Consider the following 16,763-nt stretch of genomic DNA (forward strand, 5'->3'; position numbering starts at 1 on the left):
TGAGGGTCCCTTCTTTCTGGAGCAGATTTTATAGTCAACACGGGTTGTGAATCCAAAAAAATCTTTCTATGGCAACATCCCAAAAGGACAGAGGTAATACCATATAATGTAACAGCCTTTGCCTTATGTAACAACACATGAAAATAACAGTAAACGCCATTAAATTTCACTCTAATACTACTTATAAAATACTATGTAGACTAAAAACTATGAGGTACATGTACTAACATTATAAATGGAACAAGAATACATGCCTATATCGATAGGGATTACTACAAAGATTGAAGTATTTGGCTTGTGTTACACTCTAAGAGAGCGTCTGGTGAAAATCATGTTAAACATCGTCAATAAAAGAAGAATTTCATTAGGAGACGCATAGACTGATGGGAGTAAAGGTGAATGTTCGGCTGTACGTTAAGGCTTCTGGCTGGCAGATTAGTAACTCCTGCATCTGTATATGATTTTATTTATATCTATATATATCTATATATCTATATATATATATATATATATATATATGTATATATAAAAAGCAAAACAAGACTAAAGGCACACGACAGTCAACTGCGGCTTTTTGATAATGTAAATATCAGTTATCTCGATGGTTTAAGTTTCTAATAGTTGCACACTTTTAATATTTCATATAGCATGAATTTATAGAGCTTTTAGTAAAAAAAATATTACACCCAGCCATGTGCCCAGAAGAGACTATTATAGAAAAAAAACTACAACTACTAACACTAAAAAGACATTACAAGTTGTCATACAAAAACTGGTGACTGGAGAAATGAGATTGGTGTGTGTACCTCACACACTCCTTCAAGGGATAAAATGAGCTTACACAGTTTACCAGGGGGTGTGAATCATGTCAATTCAATGAAAAATTATTCATTTTTCTAGCGACCGATACAAAATAATATTGTGTGATTTAACATGATCACTTCCATTCATATTAAATATTCATTTTAACTCTTTTAATTTAAGTGAAAGACGATTATTTTAACAAAACAGAACCACATTCTCGACAAAGTTTTATCCTTTTTTTTTTTTATAATGTAACAGAAAACAAACAAGTTAATTTGAATACATAAAATGATATTTTGCACCCAATTAAAATTTAGCTCAAAAAGAAATCTCTTTCCAGTCTGACTGTGCGGCAGCTAAAAGAAACAAAAACAAAGTGATTCTATTGGCTCGTTGAGCACTGAACTCATATCTGAATTCATAGATATGTTCTTTACTCCCTTAGTTTTTACATCGCCTAACATTGTAACAGAGCTTCAATGGCAGCTTGTCAGTACTTACTACTCAGTACAGTATAATCAATACTGTACACTACTTGTCAATGTTTTAATCTTTAATAAACTGAGTTTTTAAATGTCTTAAAAACACATTAGGTGAGGTTGTGATTGGCTTTTGAGCCACTGAAGCCACAACAGAAAGCATGAAGCAGTTTCAGCAGGATGAAGCTGGCAGTGGTCATACTGTCACAAAACTGGGATATATCAGATTAACAAGGACGAGGATATGCATGTGAATGAGTGTGTGTGTGTGTGTGTGTGTGTGTGTGTGTGTGTGTGTGTGTGTGTGTGTGTGTGTGTGAAGAGATGCAGGTTTATCCAGCAGGCACTTTCCGGTAATATGTGGAACAGATTATGGGTTTGAGTTTTGACAGTCGTGGCTGATTTGCTGATTTTTCTACATCTGAAGCCCAAAATACAGAAAAGGATGAAACTGTAGCGCGGAAGCTAAAACCACCTGCTGCTTGTGTTCTTCATACACATTCAGAGGTAAAAACTTACAGTTCTTTTTCAGTGCAGACAAACAGACTCGTGGTCCAAAACAAAAATTTAACAAGGCAGGGCCCTCGGAGCCGATTCGCTCACTCATACTGGGACGGCTCGCCTCTGGCTGACAACTGGCTTCATAACAAATAGATGGACCCTCAGTGGTGAGCTTTTGGCAGCCTGACACGTCAGGCTGACTGCTGCAGATTTTTCTGGATGTTTGTCACCTCTGCCTCTGGGTGACTGTCGTGAACCTCCATTAAACTGAGTTAGACAATGGAAGAAACTGCAGCTTGTTCAGCTAAAACAATGTTAAGTACACAGATTATAGTAAAGGGAAAAGAATGCGAATAAAAACAGCTTTGAACTGCTTCAACATGCCTGAAAGACCTGTATGTGGGTTTTAAGTGGCATGTGTTGAGAGTGTGCACGTGTCAATCATCCCTCAGTGTTTGATGAGACCTTGCATCATCTCCAGCGGCAGCGGGAAGATGATGGTAGAGTTCTTCTCCGCGGCGATGGTGTTGAGGGTCTGCAGGTAACGCAGCTGCAGGGCAGATGGAGACTCTGCGATCACCAGGGAGGCCTCCTTCAGCGCCCGCGACGCTTTCATCTCCCCCTCCGCTGCTATCACCTTGAGAAGGAAAGGAAAGCAAAGCGGGCCTTGATCCCTCGTCCCAGTGGAAGACGCTGCTACACCGGCAGTCGGATCTGTCCTTATTAAGAAATTTCTTAGAGCTTCTTTTTACTTGCTTGGAGTAGATGTTTTGTTTGATTTTTAAATCGTGTTTTTTCATCTTAATCCCCTCGTTTTCACACTAAAGACACCCCGGGATCTGATATTGTTTAGCAGGATTAGACCTGTGGTGCTGAGGATCAGTGACATCTGAATTCTTTCTAAAACACAGCTGACACAAACAAATACTTATGTAATTACATGTTAAGTACGATAATGTTTGGGTCTGCATTTATTTATTATGCCAGCTGAGATGACAACAAAAGAAAAACCTATTCTTCTGAGAATCTGACATTTTGACTGCAGCCTTTCCTTCAGCTTTAGTTTTAGACATGATTCTGACATCCTGACACCGAAGGTGACTCAGACCAGCTTTACCTTGGCTCTGGCTTCACGGGTGGCCTCAGCCTCGGCGGCCATGGCTCTCTGGAGCTGGACAGGCAGCTTCACGTCTTTGATTTCCACCCGCTCCACCTTGATCCCCCAGGCATCGGTAGCATCATCCAGAGTGCTCTGAAGGGACAGGGAGACGATTGACAGCTTGTGTAAATCAATCTGGAAAGACTGTTTGACATTGTCAATGCCAGATGACATTTGGCTTAAATTATCTGGAGCAGCGTCCCAAAAAATCATCTTCTATTTGTTAGCGAGACGGCCAAAGATTTATGCGAGGAAGTCACCTCCTAAAATCAACTGTGGTGCATTTCTTAAAAATCCCCAGCAGATGGAGCCGCACCATGCAGCACAGCTGTCACACAGAAAGCCTTTACAATGACAACACAATCAGAAAAATAACAACCGTTAATACAGTTATTATTAATAAATTAAATATACATACATAGAAAATACAGCCTATACAATAATATTATAAAAGGATATAAAAGGAAGAAAGTGTCCAAATAAGTCACCACTTGAATTGTAAAGAAGGACAAATGAAATGGCGCCGCGATGCCAGATCAGTGTCACTGGCCTGCGTGTTTTACATGTAAGACCTTTAACACACCTGAATGAAACGAATGGCTTGTTTGCAGGCCTGCAAGGAGCTTGATAAATTAATTAATTAATCAATGGTCCATTAATCTAATTCAGGTGATTTGGAGCAGGAAAGCATCTAAAACATGCAAGGCAGAGTTACCTTAGGACCAGGAATGAGAAACACTGCAAGATAATACACTCAGACAACACAATTAGGTACACTTGTTCAATGTTTATCAGAGATAACTAATCAGCCAATCACACTGCAACAGCTCAGTGCATTTAGACGTATACAGCTGAAACTTTTTGTTTCTCTCTAACTAAACCTTTCCTGCCTTAGGTAGGTCAGGGTTACCTACAGTTGTGCTCATATTTATTCATACACTTTCATTAAAGTTGGAAAAAACAGCTGCCTGTAAAATAAGCTGAAATTGACTAAAGTAATAAATAAAAATTTCATTAAAATCATTAAATTATTTTCTAATTCTGGTTCAATATATATATATATATATTTTTTTTTTTTTTAAAAAAGCATACAAATAAGATAATTTATTACATAAACATTGAACTCTTCCTTTCTGTTCCTCTCAGTCAGACTTCTGCACCTGCTGACAGGTATTTTGTCCCACTGTTCAACAGAAAAGTGCTCTCATTTGTCCAGGACCAGTTTGTTATTGTTTTTTTTTTTTTCTTTCTTCAACTCAATTAAACGAAAAAACAGTGTCTTGTATTACTAAATTATATTTTTGCACATTTTTAGCTATTGTTCCTTTTTTAAGTCTCCCGTTATTTGAGTGACTGTTGTAAATTCAACCTTTTCTTTAATGAAAGGGGATGAATACATATGAGCATAAAATTATTTCTATTTGCCAAATGCTGCAATAATATTTTAGTCAAGCTTTTATTACTTTCTTAAAGCCAGAAGTTTGTTGACTTCCTTAGTTTTTGGCAGCATTGCCTTTAACCTGTATGATTAGGGCCAGACGTTTTGGGTATCCTGCCAATGTTTGCTCAGTTGCTGGAATCATGGCCCATTCCTCCTGACAGAACTGGTGCAGCTCAGTCAGGTTTGTAGGCACACATATTTTCTATGGCGTTGAGATCAGGTATTTGTAATGGTATGTGATCATTTGAGATGATACAGTATTTCCAAATGTTTTTTCTTCATGATGTTGTCTTTTTTTTATGAAGCGCACCAGTTCCTGCTGCAGCAAAACAGCCTGACAACATAATGATGCCACCGCCATACTTCACAGTTATAATGGTGTTTCCAGGTTTACAAGTTTCCTGTTTTCCTCCGAATACAACAGTGGTCATCATATCCAAGCAGTTCCGCTTTAGCTTGACCAGACCACAGGGCACGTCTCCAGAAATGACAGTGTTTGATCCTTGTTACATTTTCAAACTGTAATCTGTTTTTTTTTTTTTTTGTTGTTGCTTCTGGAGTAATGGCTTCTTCATTGCTGAGTGGCCATTTAGCCCATCTCAGTACAGGGCGTGGTTGATAATGGATAATGACACACTCTTCCCAGCTGCAGCCATTATCTTCCCAAAGTCTTCAGCTCTGGTTCTGGGGTCGATTCGCACAAGTTGGACCAGAATACATTCAACTCAGGGACAAAGAACCAGTTTCCTTCCTGAGCAGTAGGATGGCTGGACATTCCCATCTTGTCTATTCTTCTGGTTAATTGTTTGAAGAAATAAAAGTGGAACCTCAGGCATCTGGAAATTGCACCTAAGGATGAACCAGTCTTGTGGAGCCCCAAAACTCTCTTCCTGACATCCTGATTGTCCCATAATGTCAAACAGGGATGCAGTGTGTTTGTGATGTGGCCTGCAAAAAAAAAATGCATTGGTGTGCCTCCAATTAAGTCAGATGTTGCCAGGGAATCTATCAGAAGCTCCCGAAGCCATGTCATCATTTGAAGACATAATCTTTGCGTATATGAACTTCTGACTTTGAAAAGCATTAATAAAAAAGCTTCACTGAAATATTCTTTCTCCCATCACTGCTGCATTTTAAAAATAGAAATCATTTTGGTAATTGTACCTGACCTAGAACAGAAGACGTTTGGTCTGATTTCATTTCCTACAGAGGAAAGGAAAAAAAAGGTTTGTGTGTATTTTGTGTTAAAAGTTGTGGTTTCAACAGCAGACATGGTCAAGTTGACTTGCTGAAGTTCAAACTGAGCATCAGTGAGAGGAAGAAAGGGGGTTTATGTGCCAGACGAGCTGATTTCAGTGTTTTTTGGCACACTTTCTTCATAAACACCACCATCTGAAGGGTCCTTCCAGCAGGATAATGCACCATGTCACACAGCACCGAATACGACGATGAGTTCACTGTCCTCCAACGGCCTCTACAGTCACCAGATTTCAGTCCAGCCGAGCAGCAGTGGAACGGGAGATTCTCATCATGGATGTGCAACAACTGGGTGATGCTTCATGTCAATCTGGAGCAAAATCTCTGAGGAATGTTTCCAGCTCCTTGTTGAATCTATGACACTATGAACAAAGTCCATTTGGAAGGAAAAGGGCGTCCATTAATAGCAAGGTGGAAACAAGCCTAAATTGGGGTCATAAACTGGATTTTTAATCAATGATCTGGCTAAACTAATGAAATATTTTAGGATGTGTCAGGTTTAACTTTGTTTTTATTGCAAGCAAGGTTTTCTTAGTTTACATGCGCTGTGTGAGCTCTCAGCTTACTGTATGCTCTCTCATAAAGTAATAAATGCCCTCAAGGGTTTATTTGTGTCCAGATTTATATTTGTCTGGTAGCTTAAAGTCGAAACATCCTGGAATTGTCAGCAATTCAAACATCCTGAGAAAAGATGGGTTTATCGTATGACACCCTAAAATTGGTCGCAACAAAGGAGATGCAAGATTTCACATTAAAACGGGATGTCTTGCATAGTTTTTTTTATTTTTTTATTTACCAAATCCTGTCAAATTTTATTAAAATGTGACAGGACAATTAGGGGTGGGAAAATCGAATTGAAAAATCGAATATTGGTACTTTTTGGTTCACAATGTCAAAATAAATGTTTTTGTTAAATTTTTTTTTTTTTTTTAAAATAAATAAAAATAATCCATTATAATTTTTTTGTAATTTTTATTGTTTTTATTGATCTTTTTACTTGTCTTCTTGGGCATTTTAGCAGCAGAATGATGATCTAGCTTATTGTGTTGTTTTTTTCTGAATTGTAATCAAGAAAAATGACGAGCAAAAAATAGTTTTGTACATTTTTTTTTATTTTAAATCTACAAAAATCAGCAATATCGAAGAATTGTGAGAATCGCAATTTAAATCAAATCGACCCCCAAAAAAATCATAATCGAATCGGGACAAAAGCATATTTTCACTGCCCTAATGGCAATGTGTCAGCTTGTGAGAAAACTAGTATTTTAGCACCTACACTGATTACATAAATCACCTTTCTATGCTAAATGCGTTTAAATACTTTGGGATAAAACTCAACCCTGCTTTAGGGTTTAAAATGTATGATGCATGTTGACAGATGAACTCCCTGATTGATTTCCATGATCACAAGTTGTGATCCGAAGGCCCATTAACTAAACTCTCCACCAAACCAAATGCTGGCCGCCATGTAGAGTTTAGTCATTAGTAGCAATAAGAACAAAGCACAGTGAGTACAAAGACACTCAAACTTTATCCTCATTAGTAATAAAATGTCATTTTAGACAATAACTGAGCATCTTGACTCCACTTTTACTCTAATGACAGCTGGAGGTTTTTATCTGCAGTCCTGTTAAATTTGGCCAAGAATAACAAAGGTACAAACAAAAAAATATAAACACATCAGCTAAAGTCTTTTTTTAATTTATTTATATATCTTTTTTTTTTTTTTTTTTAAATAAAGTGTCTAAAAAAAAAAAAAAAGAGTAAAATTGGTCATCTGGAAAATTCACTTGAATGCAGCCACCAACTGATCACTTACAAACACTCTGACTGGGTCTGCAAAGAAATAAATAATTAATTTTTTACAGCAGCTCAGCATAAACTGAGAGTAAAAGTTTAATGAATAAATAAATAATTTAAGTGAAAAGCAAACTAAAAGCCGGGTCCAACATGGGGAAACAGCATTACTTAAATTCTTCTTGGTTTACTCTCGACATGTGGCGTTTTTAACTACAGCTTGAAGCAGACCGTTCAGGTGACAGCTGCATTTTCTCATCTACAACAAGCCTGTGAAACATAGTTATTACGGCTCATTTTATAAACTCCTCTTCTAATAAAGGGAAACATGGGGTCTAATATGACTTATACGGCTTCCTGCATAAACATTGGCATTAGTTAAATAAATGTGTTATTTAAAGTTAACCCGGTCGGATCATGTTCACTCATTCAACTCTTAATCTTGCGTACCTCTAAATTAGTTTTGCATCAATCTTAATTCCAAATAGGCTAATTATTCCTGAATAACAAAGAGCTTTTTCTTCTGGGGGGATATAATCCTCCTTAAAACAAGATGATTTGGGGAGGTGTCTCGATTGGTTGAACTCTACAGCAGCTCCTAGACACAGGAATACTTATAACTGTGCTGTTTTCAAGTAAGGCATCACTTCAATCCGAACTATCCGTGTTCATGCCAGAATATGACGGTGAAAGGCACAAAGAATCTCTGCAAGTAAGCTGACAAAACAACATCTTTGTTTGGTAGCTATACATAGCTGCAGTTTGGCAACGCCACTGATTTTGTTGTTTTTCACACATCTACTTCTCTAGAAACTCCTGTGTTCACAGGTGCAGATGTGGGAAGGGTGATACAGCGCCAACCGAGGCAGAAAAAATCCCCCTGAAAGGTTGCGGCTTCGGCTGCCTTCTTATTTCCAATTTCAAACTATGACTATATAATTACAAGGATGCTAAAAAAGGTTCAGAGCAAAATTAAAGCTATTGACCAAATCAAGTTCCTTCTGCATTAAAATGACTACCACAATAAATGACATGCTTGGACCCCTTCCATTCTGCCAGCTTTGATCATGTTCATATGATTGTAGAATGTTTAAGTACTGCAAGATGAGACATGGAGCGCGTGAAATACCACAATGTCTCTACAATGTTTGCTATATTTTGACCACAGGAAAAATCCCCAGCCCACATAGTTTCCACTGCAGGAAGCGGTGACACAGAGTTGCACTGGAGATACTGCAGCCAAAAGATCATTCAAAAGATTAGAAATGAGGCTCGCGCCGCTACATATGAATACAGCCAAGCATTCCTATGGTTTGATTTCCACCTTTTGTATCCCAGTCGTTTCCCATTTAGTCAAGAACACAGTGTGTAAAATGTGCCACCTTAAATGTGAAGACCAAAGTATCAAACTGGAATTGTAACCACTGTGAAACAAAGGGACAAACAACCATAGCTTTACAGAATATCGGAGCATTTTGATTTTGAATTTCATGTAACTTTAGCATCACTACAAGTTTGACTGGTCTTTAGGTAGCTGAACAGCACTAAACCCAGACACTACCGACACTTTCTGTTGGACCTAGATGGACATAAGGAAAAACCAGGGCTGAAATAATCTTTTAACACGTTGAGAAACACTGCATGATGTGTACATTCTGTGTATTTCTCATCAAAATGATTCTTCTTGTGGTAGGAAATGGTCATTAAAGCACATTATAGCTTCTGAATCTTATAAATCCTGGCTCTTATCTTCTGATTTACACACGAGTGAACACAGGAACTAACAGTTTACCTGCATGCTGTGAGCGATCTCCTCGCGGTCAGAGAGGATCTCTGCCAGGTTCTTGGTACCCAGGACATTCCTCAGGGTGGTCTGAGCCAAAAGTCGGGTAGCAGCATCTGCATTGGTGATGTTAGCCACAGCCAGAGTTGCATTCTGGACCCGGTAGTAAACCACACCATCCACGCTCACGGTCACAGAGTCCTTGGTCAACACCTATGAAAAGGATAACTGCATTAGCAAAGCATTAACTCGAAGCATTAAGATGTAAAGAGGAAAATGTCTTAGAGGTTAAATTACTGAATGAATAACCTGCTCAAGTAGTTGGATGTCATTTTTATTTATGTCAAAGTGATGAAGTATCTGTTTAATTAAATTGGAGGAGTGCATGTCAAACCTCTTGTGGTGGGATGTCGAAGGTGATGGTGCGCATGTCCACGTTAATAAAACTGTCAGTGCATGGCAAGATGAAAAACAAACCTGCAGAATCACAAGAAAGCAAACAGTTTGAATCAAAGCTAATGCCACGGCAAACACAATGATGAGGAAGCTCCTTTGCAAATGTTTGAAAACACCGTGATGAGTGAAATTCTGGCAGAAGGACAAGCCGAGCTCTCTTCATAAGACTGCAGCTGTGCTGACAGTGAGGCAAAGCTGCGGAAGTTTACGGCTTCCGCTGGCCTGTTTCAAGTCCCTCTGATTGAATTAGTGCATCGAACAACAGCGGGCATGTGCCTGAGTGAAACAGACATGTGCTTAGGTGTGCAATCATTTAGCAAACATTAATACCACATCAGCCAGAAATGGGCTGGCTACATTTCCTGTCAGGATATTGTCAATTCAAATAGTGAGATCCCAACCATCTGCTCAGGAGGGGGAAATTAAGATGACAGCAGCCACCCAGTGATATTCCCAGCACTCAGTTTCTATTCTTTGTCATAGAAATAAAAAGACATCAACTGTTCTGATGCAGTCTGTGTAGCGCTGTGTGATGTTCTGGAAAATTCTCCATACAGGCGTGGCAAACAATGAACATCAATCTGTGTCACAACAGAAAAAATATTATTCTATAACCGGTCATCCTTGACAAAAAAAAACACAACAGAACAAGCATGAAGCCACGAGTGCATAACAGCCTCTGCAGACTGAGAGGGAACAGAGCTACTGTATATGGGCTATTCAAGTTTGGACCAGTCTGCTTTTGCTCCTCAAGAATGTGAGGTTTGCAGGCAGATAGCTATTATTAACCCAGTGCTGTCAGGAAAAGGGTCTACTGGCTCTCTGAGGAGTCACATTTCACAATTCTGAGAGGACAATGGCAGGTTTTCAGATATACTTGAACAGGAAATCAGAGAAAGAGACAAGGAGTTATGAGATGTATGTAAATTATACCTCATGGGAGTCTTATTTCTTAAAGCAGGACATACCCCCTCTCTCTCCTAATGTCCTTCATCCCATTATATATATATATATATATATATATATATATATATATATATATATATATATATATATATATATATATATTTATGTATGTTTTCTTTCTATTACGCTCCATGTTACAGCGATGGCTCTAGGGACAGCAACACACAACTATCAATCACTTTGTTCACAACTTTGCTACAGAGTGGAATACGACTATGACTATATGACAATGACTATGGATTGCCACAAAATAGTTCTGCTATTCACAGTTCCAACATGATGAATCCAAAGAGCTTACTGAGGATTTGCCACATGGTTTGGCAATGAGATAAATAGCAGATGATGTATCCTCAGGATTCTACTGCCCCGTTTTAGCTTATAGTAAAAAAAAAAAAGAAAAAACGCATGACTGAGTGATCAGGCCGATTTGTTGATATTCTTTGAAATATATTTTATAGTATAATGCAGCAAAGTTTCAGGTGGTGACAGGTCTAACCTGCAGGCAACTTGCAGAATATGCTGCTCCAAAACTTCCCACACCATTAAAGAGAAGTTTTCACTAACACCATGTGTCCTCAGATGCCAGCACAGATGTAAATTAGTTGTTTGTTTAATATATTGGTCTTTGAATGACACAAAAAGTTGTGGTTGGTGAAATCCCTACATTATTTTGAGAAAAGTCATTTTAAGCATTATCAAAATCATTTGCAACTCCAGTTCCCTTCTTTATTTCTGAAAGACTCATCCTGTCTGGGATGCTCTTTGAAATGTTTTTGAAAGCATTGTTGGCATCAAAATCAAAATAAGTATGAATCTTTAAAGAATTAAAATACACAAATCCCAGGTAAGATGTGACAACACATTATTTCAACCAAGCAGATGCAGTGCAAGATAAGAGACCACATATGGCTGTGCAAAAGATGTTACTCTGTTTCTGAAGAGGCAAATTATCAGCTTGAATCCAACCAAGTGAGATTGCTGAATCTACTGAAACTTTGTTAAGAACTTTGAGATCCGTAAATGAAGTCTGGATGGAAAGCGGTGAGCCACATCCTACAGGAAGGAATGTGGCGATCAATAAGAAATCACTTAATGACACACACACACTGCAATGAGAACTTAAGGTAATGAGTTTAACAGCCTATGAAAAGCACCTATAAATCATGCTAATAAATAAATAAATAAATAAATAAATACATACATACATAAATATTTTGTTAGGAGTATACACTAACTGGCCTCTGGAGTATACAAAATAAAGCAATGTGAACGGATGTATCTAGATTCAGTCTGCTTTAGAGGGATGGGTGCATTGGGGCAAGAAGAGCAGCAGATAAAAGGCTGAATTCATCATGTCCAATGCCAACCATACAACGCTGTTGAAGCAGTTTTATTCTGCTGTCGCTCCACTTGGTCAAAGGTAATGTTCTGCACTCCAACAATGAGGTTAGCTAATGACCTGTGTAACCCGGGTTTTCCATTAACAGACTAGAAAAGCACTCGGAGAGCACAAACCTCCGCCAAGTGTTTTAAAAAGTTCCTGGATCCAAACAGTGATCCGGATCAACACTAATATTAAATCACTTCTTCCTTTTCACATTTCCAACAACTCCTGAATATTTCATAAAAATTCAAACAGATAAACGGTGGTAAAAACATAACCTCCTCGGCGGAAGTAATTATTTTGTCTCCTGATGAAATCAGCGTATTCCAAGATGATGATGTCAAGATTCGTTTGGCTCAGTTTGGGAGAGATTGGTTTGGGAAGTGTCCAAGCAGTAAGGCAGCAGGACACGGGAGGGCTTTTTTAAACCCCAAAATTTTAAATCTGTTACCAAATCCAAACTTCAGCTAAACAAACTGATTAAAAAAAAAAAAAAAGCAACTAAATGTAAGTAGACACAAACGTAAACAGAAATAAAGATAACTCAAAAAAATTAAAATGAACATATGCAGACATAAGTTTAGCAAAACCACAAGTAGATATAAGGAAATAAAATGGCTGCTATGCTTTTAACCAACTGAACACTCAAAATAAATCTCCAAACACTTCTATCACATTGCAGAACGTGGTACAGTGACGTCCTCGGCTCTCAGCTGCATTTTTGCTTCACCAGGACGGAGAACATGTGGCGGGACAACGCAGGCAGTGTGAGATATCATTATCACACATAGATCTGCCACTAGAGTCCAGACTTGTCATCAATAGACAAAAACCTATAAGCTGCTCCAACAAAATATTAGATAAATGAAAGATATGTGTTTTCTCCCCAGGTTTAACTTTTGGTATATTGTTTTTGCATCACTGCTAACTTAGAATTTAATTTAAATAATTTACAAATCACTCCATTCAGTTTCTTTTTATTTCTACGCAGTACCCAAACTTTTTTCTTTTTTTGTTTACAATATCATTTTGTCTCTATGCTTCACCATAAATGACATTTTTTTTTGTTTAAAATATAATCTTGTTGCTACGTTTCATCCTAAATGACATTTTTTTGTTTAAAATATTGTTTTGTCTACATGTTTCACCCTAAATGACAACAGAATTCCAAACCTAAAAATAAAATGTGATCCATCCCAAATTAGTAAGAAGTTAAAATATCAGCATCAAGCTTCATGACTATACCGATAGTAAAAAAAAAACACAACAGGTCAAGCATGCTACAACTTAAGTTTAAGACAGCGCTGAAGACAAACCAGTTCTTAAAGAGTGCAACGTTTCCTCCACACACTGACACTGAAATGTACACAGCTTACATTTTCCAGTGATTGTGAAACCCTGAAAGAGGAGAACTGCTTAACTAAAATGAATGTAAACACAACTCCAAATTACAGCCAGGCAAACATAGTTGCATTTCAAGCAGAGCCTGCTGAAGTGCTGCTGAACCACAACCCATTTCTCTCTGTCTAAATACAGACTGCTCTGTATACCATATTTCAGCCACAGGGTTGTCATAGCAACTCATGTCATTAAGTGGACGAGGAAACAAAGCCATCTAGTCTAAGTGAATTGACTGCATCACAGAGGAAGGACCAGCTGAAGCAGTGGGCATGTGACCCCTCACTGCTATTTTCAGTCACACCACACCCCAGAATCAATACTCCTTCATGTCCTTAGAGGAAGTAGCCAGCCATCAGATAAAACTTGTCCGCTGATCAGATTTATAAATACATAAAATGGATAAATTAAACTGTATTTATTTAGTTTAAAATTAATCCAATTGTTATGACAGTGAATTTTTTTCCCACAAATTAAATGATCTTGCATGACCATAAGGCCCCACGGCACTCGATGCAACAAAAACAGAGCAATTATGTTTGTGTTAAAACCTAATTGATGAATAAACAGTTTAATGGAAATTTAAGAAAAAGAAACAAAAGCAAAGATCATTTTAAAATAAAGTTTCTGACCTGGTCCTTTGGCTCCTCCTCGCAAAATCCGCCCGAGGCGAAAGATAATGGCTCGCTCATACTCCTTCACAATCTGCAGAGAGCAAAACATCCTGTTGTTTAAAGCTTTTCTTTTTCATATTTTACCATTTGCACACAGAAAAGATTATATTTAAGTCTACAGGTTCTAGGGCTGTGACGATATGCTTTTGTCCCGAATCGATTCAGATTTTTTTGGGTGACAATTTGATTTAAATTGCGATTCTCATGATTCCTCAATATTGCAGATTTTTGTAGACTAAAAACAAACAAACAAAAAATGAACAAAACCTTTTTTACTTGTCATTTTTCTTAATATCAATTATGAAAAACAACACAGTAGCCAGACCATCATTCTGCTGTTATAATCTATATAGTCTAGATCTATATAGTCTTGGACAGGTTGTACTGGAATTAATTTCGTTGTGCTGACTGTTTAAATGACAATAAAGTTTCTGAATCTTTCTGAATCTAATGCCCAAGAAGACAAGTAAAAATATCCATAAAAACAATAAAATGACAACAATTGTTATAAAGGATTATTTTTATTTCTTTTGAAAAAAAGAAGGTTTTTTTATATTAAAAAAATGTATTTTAAAACTGTGAAACAAAAAATCCCAATATTCGATTTTATTCAATATTCAATATTAGATTTTCCCAACCTACTGGATACCATTAACCCAGTTTTCTAAACACTGACTGAACTGGGAAGACAGTTTTCAATCATTTTCAAAATATTAAAAATAATAATAAAAAAAGGATAGGTAGCCAACCTTAATACACATCCATATGGAGAGGGGCAGAGTAACTAACATGAGCAAGATGGAGAGCAAAACCAGCAACCACCCACACAAACCAATGTCAGTGTCTGGATTCTCCAAAGCTGGAAGAAAGAAGATCAACACATGCAGTGAAATAAGCTCATTATCTTTAAATGACCTGTTACTGAAAATCTATAAAGAATCTCTTTCCACAAGTCTGGATTTATGCGGGATAGTGTTTAATAATTTCTAATCATTCAGGTCTTTTAATAGTTTTGTTAATCAGATTTCATGCCACCTCCACCAACCTATACATGAAAATTAGTGTTCTTATTGTCACACTACACTCTAAATCAGATTAGTTGGTAATGCCATGCAACCATGGACTGAAATCCATACCTTCAACTTCATGTAAACCATATCTGCCTTGACCTACAGACACAGTTACAAATAAAAAAACAAAAAAACAAACAAAAAAAAAAAACGTGTACAGTGAGGTTACATAGCTCTAAGAGTCAGTTATGGATACATGCGATAAATACTTCACCATTTAACTAACTAAGATTATTGAGCAAGCTACCATGGCTGTCCACACCAGGTCTGAACTGGCTCCAGTCGCCTCTTGCATAAGGGTGAATACCAAAAAGGGGGTCACAAATTAATTCCACCCCATTAACAAAGGTAAACCCGGAGGTTGACAGCTACAACATAGGTTGCTTTCTATTAACATAAGTACTATAACAATACAATATCTTATCTTACAGGCTTGAGTATTCGTGCACATGTTGTTTCTAAGCTTCCATATTGAATATATATAAATAAAGGCAACTAAATGCAGCTTTAAAGCTTTTGCTCCTCACTGAAAACTTTATTTTGCTCTATTTTGTATCGTTAGCTCCAACATTAGCCAGCTAGCCCTGAACAACAAGCTAACGCGCAAAGCAAAGGCTTGACTTGATGCTTAATAAGGAATTTGACTCCAGCTGAAGAAAGAAATGTTAATTTACAATCCATAAAAGTTCAAGTAACTCTTACTGTAGCCTTGCGAGTAACTTGGCTTTCTCGTAACAGCTTATAGTATTTATGTGAGCAACTGCTACCTGAATGACGGTCTCGCTTCCCAGAATCTTTCATTGCAACGACTTCATCATCAGCATCCATGATTGGGGTTTATATTAAAAGAATGCCTCGCTATACTTATAAGCAACGTGCTTTTAAGGACAAACACGTCTCTGTTAATAGTTACTGCCTGTGTCAGATGATCTGTTTAGCCTCAGTTTGGGTTGGCTGGTCTGTGACGCAGAGCGCAGTTTTCCCAGCAAGATTGGGTTGGCTGGTCTGTGACGCAGAGCGCAGTTTTCCCAGCAAGATGTGGGCGCGGTCCGGTTCAGGCAAGGGGGAGGGGCGCGTGACTGCATGCTGTAAACACAAGCTCAATACTGTAGACCAGGAAGTTATATACATAGACAGTCTAAGGTTATGTAGTAGATTTCCTTTAAAAAGCGCTGCAACTCTTAGATATTTTAAACTGTTGTTATTTACTAAATAACTTTGATTTATTTATAGGGATGTGAATCTAATTACAACTCATAATTCAATTTGATTCCGAGATTTGGGGTGACGATTTGATACAGGATCGATTTGATTCAAGGCAAGCAGATTTTCGATTTATTACACTTAGGTAACAAAAGATGCTAATTTCACAAGTAACTTCATTCTTCTATAGAAAGAACAGAAATTATTAGGGTTGGTTTGATTTAAATTGCGACATGTACAAACCTTTTTTCGCTTGTCTTTTTTATTATTTTTAATTAGGTAAAAACAACACAGTAGCCAGACTATCATTCTGCTACTGTAATGTCCAAGAAAACAAGTTAAAAAAAAAATCAATAAAACAATGAAAATGACAAATAAAATTTTTAATGGA

At 37.4% G+C, this 16,763-nt stretch overlaps 1 protein-coding gene across 2 annotated transcripts; it reads right to left on the reverse strand.

Moving 5' to 3' along the window:
- Positions 1 to 23: 23 nt before the first annotated feature.
- On the reverse strand, positions 24 to 16,132 carry stom (stomatin). 2 transcript variants are annotated; one of them, XM_079256736.1, is made up of 8 exons: positions 15,937 to 16,132; positions 15,236 to 15,268; positions 14,849 to 14,958; positions 14,058 to 14,130; positions 9,616 to 9,698; positions 9,231 to 9,434; positions 2,902 to 3,036; positions 24 to 2,421 (listed from the first exon to the last, which is right to left on the reverse strand). In XM_079256736.1, exons 1-8 carry the CDS (start codon positions 15,995 to 15,997, stop codon positions 2,233 to 2,235), a joined length of 888 nt encoding a protein of 295 aa, XP_079112862.1. In that variant the 5' UTR covers positions 15,998 to 16,132; the 3' UTR covers positions 24 to 2,232. The 2 variants fall into 2 exon arrangements, with proteins under 2 accessions (XP_079112862.1, XP_079112863.1); XM_079256737.1 differs by lacking the exon at positions 15,236 to 15,268.
- Positions 16,133 to 16,763: the final 631 nt, after the last annotated feature.

This window comes from Telmatherina bonti (genome assembly GCF_933228915.1).
Source record: "Telmatherina bonti genome assembly, chromosome: 17".
NCBI classification, from domain to species: Eukaryota; Metazoa; Chordata; class Actinopteri; order Atheriniformes; family Telmatherinidae; genus Telmatherina; species Telmatherina bonti.